Source organism: Zeugodacus cucurbitae, chromosome 5 (genome assembly GCF_028554725.1).
Source record: "Zeugodacus cucurbitae isolate PBARC_wt_2022May chromosome 5, idZeuCucr1.2, whole genome shotgun sequence".
NCBI lineage: Eukaryota > Metazoa > Arthropoda > Insecta > Diptera > Tephritidae > Zeugodacus > Zeugodacus cucurbitae.
In genome coordinates, this window is record NC_071670.1 from 1,921,921 (window position 1) to 1,940,453 (window position 18,533).

The 18,533-nt window shown below is 34.4% G+C and overlaps 1 protein-coding gene across 3 annotated transcripts in view; it reads left to right on the forward strand.

Moving 5' to 3' along the window:
- LOC105208747 (uncharacterized) overlaps window positions 1-18,533 on the forward strand; it is a 78,613-nt gene that overhangs the window by 16,242 nt on the left and 43,838 nt on the right. The window contains exon 2 of one of the 3 annotated variants that reach the window (XM_011178758.3): window positions 7,413-9,033. The exons of 1 other annotated variant lie outside the window; for it this stretch is intronic. In XM_011178758.3, coding sequence (XP_011177060.1) covers window positions 8,057-9,033 — 977 coding nt within the window. In that variant the 5' untranslated portion in view covers window positions 7,413-8,056. Of the gene's footprint in view, window positions 1-7,412; window positions 9,034-16,145; window positions 16,448-18,533 lie in introns of those variants that run through there. One more of the 3 variants, XM_029038036.2, reaches the window with a different exon arrangement.

Sequence of the window (18,533 nt, forward strand, 5' to 3'; positions counted from 1 at the left end):
AAAGGTCAGCTTTTATGGCGTATTTACAGTCATTTAACTGTAATATTGTTATTCGAATAGTAAATATTTATATTATTGAAAAATTATAGTTTTCGTTACTTGATTTTTTGATGATTGTGGCAATCTTGAACTAAGAAAACAAATATTCTATTTTGGAAAGTAAATATATTGCGATCGATTGCATGTAAATTATTACTTTGATTTTTAAAGCAATAAATAATGCAATTTATATTTATCTGTATTGGAGCAACCCTGTTTAAAACTAATAAATATTTATCCCTTGATTTATATACTATTTTTTATGACTCTGATAACATTAATACCAAAAATATATAAATATTTATTTTGAGCGAAAGTTAATATTAAATTGCCAGTTTATGAGTAAAATTTAATTTCGAAAATTAATTTCAATACTTCTTTAATATATTAGGTCTACAAATTGGATTCCGCCGTTTTTTTTTTAATTTACGGCTTTTTTTGTATAAAAACAGTTACAAAAATGTTATTCAAAATATTGGCCGTCGCTAGCTACTACTTTTGATCATATTTCTGGCAGCATGCGTATTCCGTGCAAATGTCGAGAAGTCGGCTCAAAAAGTGACATTTTCAGTTGAGAATAAGTTTGGGATGAAAACATATCTCTACAAATATTTTGTTGGGTTAATGTTGACACAAATGTCCAAGATCGATATAAAACGATTTAATCGATTCAATCGACCAGTGCTTGACCCTAGAGACATCTATTGGAAAACGGCGGAAGCCTAATATATTCACATGATTTTCGACTTGCTTGGTTATATATATTTGTATCCTGATAGTAAAACAGTAAAATATAACGAAAATACAGTTCGATAGGGAACCAAACAAAAACTATTCCAAAAGTTTTAACAAAATTGTTTACATAAAATTCTTAGGTCTGTTCAAATACATATACATGTAACGGTAAAGCGGTTAAGTGTGAAGTTGGCTGCGAAAAAATTCAGTAGAATCAGCTGTTGGCATCAAACGAAAGAACTAACTGAAACAATACTATTATATGAATAAAAAATGGAAAGAAACTTTTTTGGACACATTTTTGGGATATAGACGCTGACGGGCATACAACGCTGATTTTTAGTTATAAATACTATTTAGTTAAATATTCTAAATTTTATTACCACAGATTATGCGTACAACTGCAACATATTCCCTACATTCCACCCCTCCGGAAGTTTACAGCAAGTCTATCTATCTATTTCTCCCACACATTCCTCATAGTTAGTCGTTTGGTGATAATTGATTGTACTGTTGGTTGTGTTAAATGTATATCAAGCCAGTAATCACTAAGTATTTACGTCAATATTTAATATTTTTTCGCATGATTATAATTTGTTATAAATTTAAAAAGACTTTTATCAAAATATTTAGATTAGAATTGTGCCACTTATGCTTAATATTTAAGCTTTTGCCAATATTTAAGCTTTTTCAGAACAAATGAACCAAACGTTTTTCGAAAGTAGTGCAAAAACAACAATAGATTATGTAAATAACCCAATGATAACTGATAACATTTAAAGCAATAAATTCGCTTAGGTAATTTTAAAATATTCTCAGCTGATTAAGTGCTTCAAATTCAACTCTTTGCTAATGCAGTGAAAGTGAAAATTACAGAATAATAGCAAAACTAGTAGATAACGGTTTCAAAGTAGTAAATATCAGTGGCATTAAAACTGTTTGGCGATGTCCTACATTTTACAGTTTAAATGTTTCCAATGGCTATTCTAGAGTTTGCTTGCATTGTGAAAACATTTTTCAAGTTCTTTCATAATTTATTGCCTCCACTGTTGATTGTACAGAATAACCATTGAGGTATGTTCAAAAATTAACGGTAATTTTCATTTGAAAAAAAAAAAAATATACATTCGAAACACTTCTCAAATGTGATTTTTGGCTCTTTCAGCGATTTCTAGTTCGCTTGTAAAACGACGACTCTTTAAGGTTCTCTTTATTTTAGGAAATAGGAAAAACTCAAACGGAGTCATGTCGGTCGAATATGAAGTTACAGACTCCTCGTTATTGTTACAGTATTATTTTTGGCCTAGAAAAATTTGACAATTGTAACGTTGGACGAAAAATTCCCGTTATTTTTTGAACACACCTCTCGTATGCCGATACAAAATCTACAATTATTAATTATAATAATAATGCTTCTTTTATCAAGCAATTTGGCATTTACATAGATAAAACTACTCACCTGCCAGTAATATTTTTGTTTACACCGGACACCTGCTTTTTTATCAAACAGACAATTTTTCGTCAACTGATTACGGTAAATACGTATCGCAAATTATGTTTTATCGAAGTCTGCTCGGCACGTGTTATCATGCGAATTAAATAAATTGATAGTGCAGGTGTTGTTACTGATGAGCAATCACTTTTTTTTGTTTTTTTGTAAATATATTAAATAAATAAAAAATAAATAATAGGTAAAAACATCAATTATAGAATGTTTTCAGTGATTTTTACATAATTTTCTATTTTTTTTTCAGATAGTTAATATATTTTATATCTCAGTATTTTTTTTTGCAAGTTTTTTGAAAACTGGTACTAAACTAAAATTGGTATCATTACCTTCTCACACTCTGAACGCCATAACTTCTTTCAATTTGGGTATAATGAGCTGAAATTTTCAATTAATTTAGCTGAACGCCTGTAGTATCACATAAAATCCACATTTATAAGTAAAATCTCACAATATTTATGTTCCCCGCTCAATTGCGCATAAATCTATAAATTCAAGAGCGAGGAACGAAAAAATTTGCAGTCAGTTAGCTGAAAGCTTTTGAAATGAAATAGAAATAAGTTAAAAAAAATAAAAAAATTACTTTTAAATATTACCGTTATACCAGCGCTAAACGATTTTTGTACTATAGCATATAATTAGTAATGTCTTGTTAACAATTCATGATAAATTTTTTGTACGTAGAAGTACTTTTAGGTATTCTCATATATTCATATATAATGGAAGTTATGACCCGATTTTAAGCTTTTCTGGTACAGAGGCACACTATTAGAAGAAAAATATTTCCTCTGAATTAAATTAAGATATCTGAGAGATTTACCGAAATTTTCGGTGAAAAGTTACCTTGGGGGACTGAGTTCTTCATATTCAGATCATATACAGTATTTGTGCAAAGTTTTATTTCGCTATCTTCATTGGTTCCTTATCTATATATTATAAGGTGAAGGAATAAGATGGAATTCAAAAATGAGTTATATGGGAAGTTGTCGTGGTTGTGAACCGATTTCGCCCATTCTCCACACGTGTCATCAGGGTTTCAAGAAAATGTTATATACCGAATTTCATTGAAATCCGTCGAATACTTCCTGAGATATGGGTTTTTACCAATAAGTGGGCGGTGCCACGCCAATTTTCCATTTTGTAAAAAAAATCTCAGTGCAGCTTTCTTCTGCTATTATTTCTGTGAAATTTAGTGTTTCTGTCTTTTTTCGTTAATGAGTTAACTCACTTTTAGTAATTTTCAACCTAACCTTTTAATGGGAGGTGGGCGTGGTTATTATCCGATTTCAACTATTTTCATGGTGGTGTGTGGTTTATATAGCTTTATTGGTTTGCGAGATATATGCAAATAACCGATTTGAAGGCGGGGTCACGCCCATTTCCCCAAAAAATCCAAATTTTACTTTTATAACTTTACTTATGGCTTAGTTATGACACTTTATAGGTTTTTGGTTTTCGCTATTTTGTGGGCGTGGCAATGGTCCGATTTTACCCATTTTCGAAAGCAACCTCCTCAGGGTGCCAAGGAATACGTGTTCCAAGTTTCGTTAAGATATATCAATTTTTACTCAAGTTATCCGTTGCACGGACAGACAAACAGACAGATATCTAACTCGTTCAGTTTTATGACTTACAAACAACCGTTATGTGAACAAAACTATAATACTCTCTAAGAAACTTTTGTTGCGATAGTATAAAAATTAAAAAATTGTATCCTTTACCAGCGCTAAAACATTTTTTAACCTGTACAATATTATTGATAATATCTTGCTATCATACCAGTCTTTTTAATTAAGAAATACTAATTTTCAAAAATATTTTTTTTTTTCTTCTCATAAAATATCTTTATTTTTTGGCACTCATTGACTCACCGAAAATCGTGTAATTATCTGCTGATAAACAAAATGCTAAACGTCGAATTTTTAGGGAGACCATAGCAAGTTTTTTTGATTGCAATATCAACGCGAAATTGCTCACAATTAAAAGTGATTAACCTTTGATAGTAGTAATCATAAATTAATTACCTTATAGGCCATATTGTATTTACGCCGCATCTACCTTCAAGGCTTGCCGAATTATTATTTATTAAACACCTGTGACGCTAGAGATTATGAAGCAGTTTGGTTTGCTTCAATGAATTCCAAATGCAAAAAAATACCAACAAGCAGTGAACTGTAAATAATAATAACGGTTTATTTTAATATGCAGATTATATTTGTATGAATCATTCACTTACTTTAAGTTCATATTCAGCAAATTATTTTTAACTCTAGTGATTAAGTGTTTTTCAATGGTTTGCGGCAATAGAAATAATGATTGCGGCAGTTTGCACGCTGATATTCGAAAGAAATTTATCGATAAACGATTAGCAAGTGCACGAGCGTCACAGCTTACGTTGGAACTTGTGACTGTCGAAGTGCGCTTCTATATAACGTATAGCCCTGACGTTAGTACCCGCATTAAAATGGGCGACCACCCTGTGCATTCAGCAACCACCTGCTCAGCTGAAAGCTAGAACGCAATCACCTTCTGTTGGCTTCTGGCTTCTGGCTTCTTCTTAAAAAGCCAAATGCAAATATTTTTGTTTACACTTTCGCTTAATTAAAAAATTTTATGGCATCGCGTGTTTAAAATTTATATAAATAAAAAGTGCAAATTTAATAATCACAAACAAATATTAATTTTTTTAAATTTTTAACACGCTGAACTCCTTGATTGCTAGATTTGCATTTTTGCTTATCTAAATCTACAGCACAAATAAAACAAAACAAGACAATTTCTCACGTAGACCAAACGCCTACTAAACTCTAATTTTATCGCGGATGGATGGGAAAATACGTATACGCCCCGCCTTTCACTCAAGGCAGCTAGTTTCAATCTAACAAATATATAAGTAGATATGGTGGGAAAACCCTTCAAACGGTTGTTGTACAATTATTAAAATGAAGTCCAAGTCCACATGTGTGTTTAACATGGCTTGATGTTTGACAAGCCACAAGATTGCGATAGAAAGCGATAACAGCTGATAAAATGTGTTATTACAGTACTTAGTACATGCATATAATGCATATGTAGTGGCTTACCGCAGCTCAACTTAATAAACAATACATAATTAATTGACATAAAGATATTAGAAACATATATATAAAACGCGAACAAACTTTTTCGAGCGTACTAAATAAAACCCACTGAAGAAGAAGAGTAACTGAAAAAACTAAAAAATTGTACCAAAAAATAATTTAATTTTTTTTTTAATATTTATCTGAACTCGCTATGAGTTTTAGCTTCGGAGTCAAACAATTTTATCCACCGTATAAAAATTATACGGATCTTGGCTAAATTTGGTGCTAAAATGTTCTATTAGTACTAATTTACAGTCAGAATGTCATTTTGAACTCACTGAATGTGATACGCGGTGTGTTCAAAAAATATCGGGATTTTCGTTTTTTTTTGTAATAAAAAAATATTAATCCCCGTCAAAATATTACCCATTCGATATGAAGTATGTTCAAAAAAAAAACAAAGAGAATTTTCGTTTTTTTTAATAATATTTCTGAAGTTGTCTACTTTAATGTTGTCGCCTTCAAAATAGTTCCCCATTCGATATAATGCACTTATGCCAGCGTCGAAACATTTCTCAAACTCAATTTTTGAATATCATTTGGCCTCTTTCAGCGAATCTCGCATGTCTGTGAAAAGACGATCCTTTTAAGAATCTCTTTATTTTTGGAAATAGGAAAAAGCCACACGGAGCCCTGTCTGGCTGGCGAATATGTAGGCTGAGCCATCGTCACATGTAAACGAAATCGCCTAGCTTATAAAAACACATCACCTACTGCGGCTGTTACAAAGTAAACAATGAATAGCGCTGAAAATTTAAATAGAATAAAAATTAGAAATTAAGAAAAAATTGATTTTTGAAAATTCCCGTTATTTTTTGAACGGACCATATTATTATCATATCACTATATTGATTTTATAAATAACATAATTTTTAAATTTTGAAAATTCCCGTTATTTTTTTAACAAATAATTTTATCATCATATTGAGATTATATGTAAATTACATAACTTTTGAATTTTGAAAATTCCCGTTATTTTTTGAACACATCATATAATCATTGTATCATCTTATTGAGAAAATAAATTACATAACTTTCATAACTGCTGCTAAAAAACCACAACAAAGAACGTGACAATAAGCCAAATAATTACTACAAAAACAACAGGAAATCATTGTGTAAAATATACATATGTACATATAAACTCATCTTGAAGCGAAAAACTCCACAATTATATAATTAGCATATTCCATATAATTTGTTCAACTTTAATTTGCTTACATTTGCAAAAAAACCCCAACTTTTTGTCACAACTTCATACGCGCTGGTGTCCGAAATTTTATAAAACGCCAGAACAACGCGCCAACTACCACCCCACGTCGCGCCTGGCTAGCCGCCAACCACCCGCACGCTCCACACATACATACGACCAACATTCGCATGTGTCCAGAGTAACCACTACCAACGCAAATAAACAAGCCAACAAGCAAACGAGCAAATCAACAAAAGCGTCGCGCAAACGCGCCCAGCGACGGCGCCGCCGGCATACGCGACGCGTTCGCCGCTCGAACCTTTGCGTTAGCAACGCCTTGACTTCAGTGCGAATTCGGCGCATGACGGCGACGGAACAAAAGGCGAGTAGTGCGTTACTAGTTTTTTTCGATTTCGATTTTTTTCTATGGTTTTTGTAAAGCACGAGCGAGCGCCTGTTGTAAAGCCGCAGTGAAATAAGTGTAATGTGTTGTGTAGTTGTTGTTTAGTGCTAGAGATTATGTGATTGCTCATACAATAATTGGTGTTAAAAGATCGGAAAAGCAAATGTCAAATATATGGCCTGCAATCAATTCGGAAGTTTATATAAAAAATATATGTGTACCGTTAGCGCTATAAGTTATATGACATGACATCAGTGCGCGTTTATCGAAGTGTTGTCAATATACGGCAAAGCGTGTGAAGAAGAAAGTTTTTGTCGTTAGAAATTGTGTTGTTGTGCTTATAGCGGTTGTTGTTGTTATCTTTGAGCGCATGTACTCCAACGTTAAACCTGTTTGACTGGTGTTTGAAAACAGCTGATGCAGTGTCAACAACAGCAAAAGTGGCATACATATGGAGTGAAGAAGCAATAAGCAAAACAAAGTGAAATAAATTTAAACTAAAATAAAATATTGTTTTTATAAATTACAGTTTTATATAACTTTATATAACAAAAGTGCAACTAAAACAAGAAATCAGCAGTGTTTAATACTTATTTGGTCTACAATGCATAGCCATAAAGCGCTGTCAGCTGTCAGTTGACAAATTGTGCGCGCTGCGTCGGGCATATAAGCAATGAGCAGCGCGTTGCGTTTTATTCCAAACTCAATCAGCGACATGCGGCCAAAACGCCGTGAAAGCGTTAACAAATGACTGATCGCGCGACCGTGCGCCGGTGAGGGAATGAGTGCGCGCGTGTGTGGGTGAGACCAAAAACAGCATTGTTTGCCTAAGAATTGGTGCGTCTGATCGATCGATCGACCGAATGTTCGGCGCGTGTTTATCATATTTAATTAGCTCATAACGCCCCTAATAAAACGCGTCAAAAAGCAACAAAAAAAAACAATAACAAATTTCGATAAAAAATCCATAAAAAGCCTCAAATAAACTTTATGAAATTGTAAATAAATAAACGCATAAATAACTGCACAAACAAAAAATGGCAACAATTTGACAGCCAATGATGCATGACAGTTTGTTTGGCCAAGTAGCAGCGTTGAATTGTCGCATAAACACAAACTCCAGAAATACTAAAGACTCGACATTAATTATGACGCACGCCCTACAAAACTCCACCGCCGACGCTGCGTTGCTGCCGCGCAATTGCTCCGATTCGCATATAGCGCGCTTGAACGCACAGAAGAATCCCTCAAAACTGTTTCTTATCAAGTCCTACAGCTTCATCGATAAGTCGCAGCGTAAACATGCGTTGCCGCCAAAGACTAAGCAGCCGTCTGACGATTTTCCGAGTTTACGTCAAATAGACGCGCTATTGCTCGACGGCGCGCACGCAAAATCGCAAGCGAAACCCAAAAATTTAGAAAATTCAACAAATGCGAAACTGAAAAAATGCAAAGCGCCAACAACCGATTCGGATGATGAGGATTTCCGCGGTTTGCTGCGACATCCATCCGTCATTGTGGAGGGTGTGGTGAGTGAAATGCATGTGCGCCCCAAATCGATGCCGAGTGCGAGCACGCGGAAGCCGCCAGACCCGGCGGCGCCATCGCACACAGAGAAATCAGACAAAAAATCCAACAAATCCCAACAGAATGGCTTTAAACGCGAGTCGTTCTTACGTCACAGCCTGCAATCGATACGCCGCAGCTTCAGCGCGCACAAGCGGTTTCCCGGTTTCGGGCATAATGCCACAAACTCAGCGAAAACTTGCACATCCTCAACATCATCGTCATCATCAACATCGTCGACGACTTCAACATCCTCCAAGTCCTCCTCCACCACCTCAACGGCGTCGGCGGACTCAAGCCACGCGTGCAGCAACGGAAAGTCGTTTAAAAAAAGTAAAAATGTTGGCATTACCATAACGGTGAATGGCAATACCGACGCCCATTGGGCGGAGGAGGATGCAAACGCAATTGGCAACTGTGATATTGAGGCGCGCAAGTTGAGGACGAGCGGGAAGCACTTATGTAAAAGGTAAGCTGACAGCAACTTAAATACGAGTGTTCTATGGTGTTATGCCGACTCAATGCATTAGATTTGTTGTGAAAGCGTGCATGTGTATGAATTGTGTACTCTCGACTCAAGGTCAAGTGTTTTGACATTCAAACGAGGATGTGGATGTGGGAATATAATACTTTGATTTAAATGCTATTCAATTCAGTGTTTATAAATCGTGTGCTTTGTTTTGTACACTGAATGGAATGTAAGCGCTCTTAGATTTGTCTTTTATGATTCTATGTAGATGAATATGAGATCTTAATTCCATTATTGAAAGGTTTTGCGAAAGCTTGAAGCATACTTCCATTTACATGCTTCATAATAGATTCAAGTTGTGGGCCGATCCCGAAAAGATATCGTATATCCCTCACTGATATTGAAAAGTTCCATTATTTTATCCCGATTGAGTATAATTTCGACAGAACTGCAAATTTGTAGTAAATTCAGAGCGCTTCGACGAATCTTATTATCCAATTAATGGTGTGATCCTGGCTTTACAATGGACTGTATGTCATAGTCTAAGTGTGTTTCCCTCTGGGAAATAGCCATATAACCTAACCTATGATTTCGGCAGCCAAGAAAAGCTCCCAAAGGTACCTATGCTTTACTTGTATATTAGATAAAGTGAGTGATTGCTTCACTCCAAACTGCAGACAGTACTTAGTTACCATATAAATGATCTTAGTACTAACAATGAGCTCAACCTTGAACTCTCTGTGGCACACATGTGTCCATCATACACAAAAGAGAGGCTAGCAAGCGTGCCAGTATTAAAAAAAAATTCGCTACACGTGAACTTTACACCTTTGGCATGCACTTCGCAAGTCTGCAACAAAAGCAAAAATACACTCAAAATTGGCAACTTTTCAAATAAGAATGAATATTTCGAATGAAGAAGAAAATACTTTCCGCGTTCAAGCAAAGAGCTGAGCAGTTGTCTGTTACCAAGAATTGGCCAACGCCCAGCGTACATATGTTGTTGCGCCGGAAACAGGATGTGCTTGTTGGCATACAAAGTGGCAAGATGGACGCGAAGAGTAGTTGCCGTTTGTTAGCACTGTTGCAACAAGGGCGGACATTTGCCTTACAGCAAACTATGCTTGTGTGTGTGAAGCTACAAGATGGCGACATGGCAAACAAAGCGCAAACTTGCCGCAGGAAGTTGCCACGTTGCATGTTGTGCAACTATGTTTTTGTGTGTGGGGAATCGCGTGCATCCATTTGTGTGTGGGCTGGCGGGCGCATTGCCGGCAACGCTAATTGCGGCTTTTAGAGGCTTTCTCTTGATTTATTATATATTTTTTTTCACTTTTTAAACTTTTAAATGCTTTAGAAGTTTGTGGAATTTAAACTGAATAATGTTTTGTGAGTTCTTTATTGATGTAACTTTCAGCGTCTAGTAAAAAGAAAGCCTGGTTCCCATTGACAAAAAAACTGGGACAGTCGCGTTTTTAAAGGCTTGTCTTCAGGCGAATTTTTTACCAGCAAAATCTTGCGCCATAGACGGGACAATAGGTTGTCCAGCTCCGAACTATAAAGTGATTGCAAGAGAACCTCCCAAACAAGCTTTCGAAGCATCAGGCGAGTTATTATCGATGTGTGTGGCCTGACGTTCTCCTGATGGAATAAAACTCCGCTCTTATTAGTCAAAGATGCCTCTCTTATTGGTCAAAGATGACCGCTCGAGATCAATTGTTTCCTTCAGATGGTCTAATTGGCCGTGTTAGCTACTCATGGTAGTTGATTGCATCCCAATCCCATCAAACACATAGCAAATTCTTCGGAACCATAAATCTTGCCTTGGCGCCACCGTTTATCACTTGATATCGTGGTTACTGAAACACTTTACTTCACCAGTGTCTAACCGCTGCAGAAATGTATCGATTTAATTGCGATACTGCGGCGATTCGAAGTTGGTAAATCGGTCCTTGTCATTGTTTACGTTAACTCGTGTGATCTCCATACATCAACCATTTATTCTTTATATCTATCCTTATTTTTATATGGTTCCAAATGATCTTTTGTGCAATGTTTAGGTCTTAGGTAATCAAAAAAGTGCCTATCTGATTGTCGGACTCGGTATTCTCCATTATTTTAGAGATGTTTTTGGCAATTGCATTCTTTCTTTCTTTTTCAATAACTAAATTTTGTATTTATAGCACGCAACTAGTATACAACAGGTAATAACTGCTTAAACAAATTCTTTTGCATAAATTATTAGACATTTGAACTTTTCGAGGTATTCCTTATAAGAATCTCGCGATTATGCCAAAAGAATGGCAAAATTTTACCAAAAAATTCAAGACACGTCTTACATACACTTCTTAAACATTTCTCACGCCACTGTAACAAAAGGAAATAATAATAATAGAAGTAAATAGTACAAAATAGACAACAGACAACGCATAAATTACTTAAAGAGCAATTTGTTGATTATTCAACGCGCGAGACCGCTCACCTCACTGCCTCTTATGCGCGATTTGATAGCTCACTTCACTCTACTTATTTATTTCGTAATTTGCATGTCTTATTTGAAAGAATGCAGTATAAATAAATAAATAAATAATGACACTTGCTTGACATAGCAGTTACAACGCGAAAAGGACAATCAAACGTCATTCTATTTTACTGCGCTTTAATGTCAATTTGAGTGTTTGTCATTTTTTTCATACACCTATAGTATTGCTGACAGTTGTTGGAGATGCTGTAATAATAATAAATGCGCTACAACTACTTCTAGTATAAATATTAGTGACACATTTGCAGTTAAATTAAGTATTTGCATTTTCGCGCTGGAAATTGCTGATGTTATCTGGGTCATGCGGCAATCATTTGCCATTTATTGCTGGATTTTCGAGTGGAGGTGTCGGGGAGTGATGCGGATACCTCAACCGAAATGGTTTAACCGATATCTTTAGTAATTCATAGTCTCGTTTAACACATTTTAGACCAGTTTTAAAATTTTAAACCAGTTTCAAGTTTTATTTAACGAATTTAGACCAGTTTCAAGTTTAATTTATCGCATTTTAGATCAGTTTCAAGTTTTATTTATCACATTTTAGACCAATTTAAAGTTTTATTTTACACAATTTATACCAGTTTTACCATTTTAGACTAGTTCTAAATTTTATTTAACACATTTTAGACCAGTTTCAAGTTTTATTTATCACATTTTAGACTAGTTTTAAATTTTATTTAACTCATTTTAGACTAGTTTTACAATTTTAGACTAGTTTTAAGTTTTATTTAACTCATTTTAGACCAATTTAAAGTTTTATTTTACACAATTTATACCAGTTTTACCATTTTCGACTAGTTCTAAATTTTATTTAACACATTTTAGACCAGTTTCAAGTTTTATTTTACACATTTTATTATTATTCAAGTTATTTTTTACATTTTAGACCAGTTTTAGAAATTTAGACCAGTTTCAAGTTTTATGTATCATATATTATACCAGATTTACAATTTTATACATGTTTCAAGCTTTATTTAACATATTTTAGAACAATTTTATATTTTTAGACCAGTTTCAAATTTTATTTAAAAATATTTAGAACAGTTTTACGATTTTAGACCAGTTTCAAGTTTGATTTGACATATTTTGGACCAGTTTTTAAATTTGAGACCAGTTTCAAGTTTGGTTTAACAAATTTTATACCAGTTTAACTATTGTGAGTGACTGAAATGACATAGTTTGTTCGATTCGTTGCTTTCCAACACTTGACGCATCAAAGACAGCTATTGAGTCATTTCAAACAAATTTTCATTGATTACTTTATTTTGGACTTTAGCCATTTGCAATTCGGGTATGCAGAATCACACTTGAAAAACATGTCACATCAATCATAGCTAGCAGAGTACCGCAGTTGCTCATCATCAATCAAATTAAGGCAAGCCATAATTTAGCAAACACATAAATAAATGCACATTTAAATTTTTATTCAATATCCGTGGCAATAAGTTGGATATTTATTTATTGCAAACTTCATAAATTAATTGACCTACTTGCCTGCCATTGCAATTGCAACTGCAACAATTGCTGATTACACTGAAATTCGCCAGCATTCAAAGTATTCAATTGGCTGTCACTTGAGTTGTAAGCTCTCGTCAATTAAGCTGTAAAAGCGAAATGTGGCAACAACAACATGTGTATGTGTGAAATGCTGAAGCTTATAGAATGCGAAAAATATATATGAAATCATAAATTCAAGATGTAGTAAAATCAAATCCATAATATTTTCTTACTTTTTTTTTTCACTTAGACTATCGAGAGCAGTCCTTTGTGATGCCGTAAAAATTTAACCCCCTCACTTATTTATGAATCGACAAAGCGCTTGGAACCTACCACAAATCTGCAGAGGTTTTTAACTTCTGCGTCCGCTAGTTCGCGGGGGTGCCCAAAATAATGAGATCCAAGGATTTTTTGTCTAGATCTCGCAGAGGCGGGACATTCCAAAAGGAAATGCTGGGAGGATTCTACCTCAACTTCTTCTAGGCAGCTTTTGCAGCTTGCATCCGATAAAATTCTTAATTTGACCGCGTGAGTCCCAATGGGACAATGGCCAGTTAGAACACCTATAACTTGGGAAAGATTGATATTGTTTAGGGCAAAGAGTTCCCTTGACCTCTTGCGATTTACTTTGGGCCAGAATGATCTTGCGACAGAACAGGTGCTAGTGACTGTCCAACGCCTGCTCAGTTCGACTGAGACCCATTCATCCAGAAGCAAGTTGCAAGAGGACAGCGGCGCTCCTGTTTGTTCCCATTCCACTGTAAGTGCAACAGAAGTACCTGTCCTAGCAAGCTCATCAGCCTTGCAGTTTCCTGCGATTCCGCTGTGGCCAGGCACCCAAACTAGTATGATAGCAAAGTCCGGATCTACTTACCTATAAACTACATACATATACGAGATGCATTAAAAAAATAACGGGAATTTTTTTAATTTAAAATTTCGCGATTTTGGGGAGTTCCATTGTCAAAATTTTTTTATTACGTTGATATATAAGTCCCTGAAGTACGATATAATATTCAGACTATCCCAAAAATCGAGTTTGAGAAGTGTTTCGACGATTGGAAGAAACGCCGGCATAAGTGCTTACTATCAGTCCCCAATCGATTTGAAGACGACAATATTTATGTAGACAATTAAATAAATATTGTTTTCTCAAAAAACGAATATTCCCGTTATTTTTTGAACCCACCTCGTACATACATACATCTTTATAAATGCACAAAAATTGTGAAATTTTGAAATTTATTTGAGGTTAATTATCCCAAAATTTATGGTTCGCTTTAATATCAAATAAAAAATGTTGTTCTTGTAACATTTTCGAAGCATCGAAAGTAATAAAAAACGTTTATATTCAAAATATTTCCAACATCTGCAACAATAAAATTGCAACATTGTTGTCTGCAGCGTAGCAAATCCGCTTACTCGAACATTTGTCGAGCGCATTCAATTTATGTTCAATTTACATCTCGGACGCTTCACTCTTTTATGTTGCCCACACCGCCCACAGCCGACCTCTTGTGTGTGTGTAGCATAAGTGTAAACAAAGGCCTACATAATAGATGTAGCGCTGCAATTGCAATAATCTCAGCCAGCTTTCGCTCTCTATTGCTTCATTGCATTTCAAAGTGTTTTTTTGATTGTTTCTTATTTTTAATAATTTTTCAAATCACTCATGCCGCTAACGCCTGTGGCGAGCGCACAGCGGAGATAAGCATTCAGGTAAAATTAATAAAAAAAAAGTTATGAAAATATTGCGGGATTAAGACAATTGCTTGTGTTTATACATACACACAGACTAAGAGTAAAATATATAAATTTCTATTTGCAAAGAAAGGTGTACAGAAACAAAAACTCATAAGTTCTACAGCGTCAACTAATTCAATTGAATAATTTACACAAAAAAAGTATAAATTTTTACACTTGCACAGGCTCACTTACATATTCATTTGTATACATACCTATGTACATATAACCATATATACCGATATCATCTTGCTCATTTGAATACTATATCACTCGTATGACAGCAACTACGGCTCATTTGTTCGAATCAGTTATTGTGTAGGCGTCATTGTAGTACTAAAACAATTCATGTATGATGTGAGAGATTCACTGATGCAGCACACTATTTTCATTAAATGGCAAGGGTTGCCATGTTGTGGAGAATGGTTGAGGTGTTTCTATAAAAGACCTTACAAGCTATAGAAGAGCTTTCTGATGTTGCTAGATATTTTCAGATTTCTTTTTCAAGTCTTAGCTTTGATTTTAAATTTAAATCGAGTTTTTCTGGGCGAAAATATACCATTTCATGCTCTTAAAGAAGAACCTCAATCCAACGCTTTAGAAAGATAAATGGATCTTACATAGTTTCGTTGAATTTTTTTTTTTAAACATGCGTATATGTATTTAGAATATGTCTAATTATAAAAATAATTACTAAATTTCATGAAAATACAATGCGGATGAATTATGGATTAATGGAGAGAGGTGCACTAACTGGTGGTATCTTTTAATTATTCTACGTTGTAAGCTATTGTCTAGCAGTTGTATCGCAAATATATTTTCATGGTACTCCAAACGGAAGAGGTAAGGGTTTAGCCTTCGATCGTTTTCCTTACAGTCAGCAACTTTAGATTTCATTGGAGAACTTTGTTCCCATATAGAAAGGGGTCTCCACAATGGTGCGTAGAACTTTATTCCCAAAAGCTTAAATTGGTTTTAACTACGAAATAGCTAAACTGCTCCAAATTTTAAAGCCATATGTACAGATTGGCCTATTGGCGTATAACCTAATAAATTAGCAACTTGTTCTTGAGATTGAGACGGGATCTTGACCTTGGGAGCCAATATAGCTTCGTAAATTTTTCATTGGGTTAGCCACGATGCTAGATCATTCAATTACATCTGCAATTTTCTGGAAACAAGTTGTAGGGTTGCCCACTTGACACAACAATTCAGCAAAAAATAGATCACTTGTCTTGTACACGACAGGTTCGCCACTTCTGTTGCCTTTCTTTGTTTTGAAATATTTTTAATCAAGAATTTATTTTCTCTCTCATTTTCAAATATAAAAACACAATAAAATAACATGGCAACTCTGCCGTTGAAAAACGCATACACTGCACAACAACAACAGCAAGCTTTACTAGTCAGCGCACAGCTTCGCTGCTCTTCCATCAGCCAACTAGCGCATTTGCTATGCTGGAACACACTCGGGCTAAATTTAATCATTCAATACTCTCGACTCGATTCGAACGCGTCACGTCGCGTACAATGCGAAAAAGCTGATGCGCAGCAGCTGGAGCCGTCGTCACGTAGTGCCATGTGGTATACTCTCGCTGCAAGTGAAAGAAAGCAAAATTGTTCAATGAAAAAGTAATACGAAAGGATAATAAAAATAGTTTGTGCCAAATCAGCATAGTATTTTTCCAACAATTGCCTGTGATTTTTGATATTTATTTTTTGCTCGGGTTTATTACTGCTACGTTGGTTGGTGTGACGCTGTTGAAAAATCATTGCCGGTACGTGATTTGTGTGCTTGCCAAGTCTACATTACGTTAGTTTTACCTCAGCTCCTCTGCCACAACTAAAGTGTGTTTTATTATTTACTTTCGCATGTCTCAGGTAGCGCGGCGTTGGCCAATCTGCAATTAGAATTGTCAAAAATATATATAATAAGAAGTATAGTGAATTCTGTGAAATGAAATATATGTGCTGCGGAAGTGGAAATTAGTGAAAAGTGGAAATTTCTGAACTAAAATGTTGTGATTTTGTATTTTAAGACTCTTATGAAGTGTGAAATGTGAGCTTTTTTTCTTATAAATTTTTTCTTTATTTTGTGCATATCAGAAGCTATCTAAACAGTGTCAAGTGAGAAGCTAAAACTAGAGTCTAAAATAAAATTGCAAGCTCTAAACTAAAATGTAATTAAAATTACAAAGTAAATTAATAAAATAACTGTTTATAATAAGTTAAAACATTTCAAACAAATCGAAGCAGGTCTGTTTATTAAATCAAAAACAAAATGGCAATCTCTGGGGAGTCGTTTTTGACATTAAACTGACAACCAAACGCCTTTATTTTTTTAATTTTTTGGTGGGTGTATTTTTCATTTATTTTAGATACCTCTTCAAAAAAATAATTATACCCATCTCTCTTATACGTTTGCTGTTGTCAACTGCCGTTCCCCTGGCGTTGTCTGACATGTTTTCTCCATTTCCGCCAACAAATTTCGCAAATAAATAAATGAACAAATAAATTGCTGCCCAAAAAAGTTCGAACTGATAAGCACATGAATGAGTGCCATATGTATACAGTTATTTTAGATTTTTTTTATTATTATTTTTTAACAAGAGACGTCAATGAATGAGATAGAAGAAAACTTACACATGTGCTGATAACATTAACGAGCGCTGTCACTTGTGTCGGTTTTTTTGTACGAGTATATATGTACATATGTATGGCGATATTTATTTATTTATAAATAAGTAAATTTGTTTTATTCAAAGTATTATTAAAGTTTCTTACAAAAAAGGAACAGAAAACTCACAAATTTCCCCTTTGTGTGTGCAACAATGATTTATAGTTATGTTTCTGTGTATGCTTTATTACAAATATTGTTAATCAAGCTTATACTATAATTTAATTATGCTTTAACATACGCGCAAATCTAATAACAAAATAGTGTTGTGCACAATGGCAGAGAAGAGTTGATAATTTATAGTATAGGTCAGTTGTTGTGGGGTTATCAAGTGTGAAAAAAAATAATATTGCCTTTTTTTTGGTAAAAATAGACAATAGTTTGTGCTGATAAGCCTTTAAAAAATTATCAGTGAAAAGGAAAAGCTTTAAGTTGCGTTTTACGTATATATGAGGGGTGTTCAAAAAATAACGGGAATTTTAGTTTTTTAGTTTTGAAAAAAAATTTATTCATTCGTTTACATTCATGTTGTCACCTTCACCCAATCGTTATTATGTACTCATGCCAGCGCTTCTTCCAATCGTCGGAACACTTCTCGAACTCGATTTTTGATTTCAATAGCATTTGGCTCTCAGCTTTTATGAAACGACGGACCCTTTAAGGTTCTGTTTATTTTTGGAAATATTTATTTGAATTGTATGTAAATCAATAACTTCGAATTACACTCAGTTGACAGGCAATCTGACGTTTTCATTCTCCAAAAATTAAAGCCACACCTTCAAAAACTCCTACTCATATACTGTCGTTTATTTATAATAATCGAGTTTATTTTAAATTTGCGTTATTGAAGTTATTCTTACCGCACGTCAGTTTTAAACACAAATTTATATTTATTTTTGGCGTAATTCATTACTTTTGTATAAATACACTTACATTCCACTTGTTTCGTTTGTGAATATTGCTTTGTGTATTTTAACTGTACTAAAATTATTATAAATAAATAAAATGAAAGTTTAATATTTAAAAAGTGATTTCCTTTGA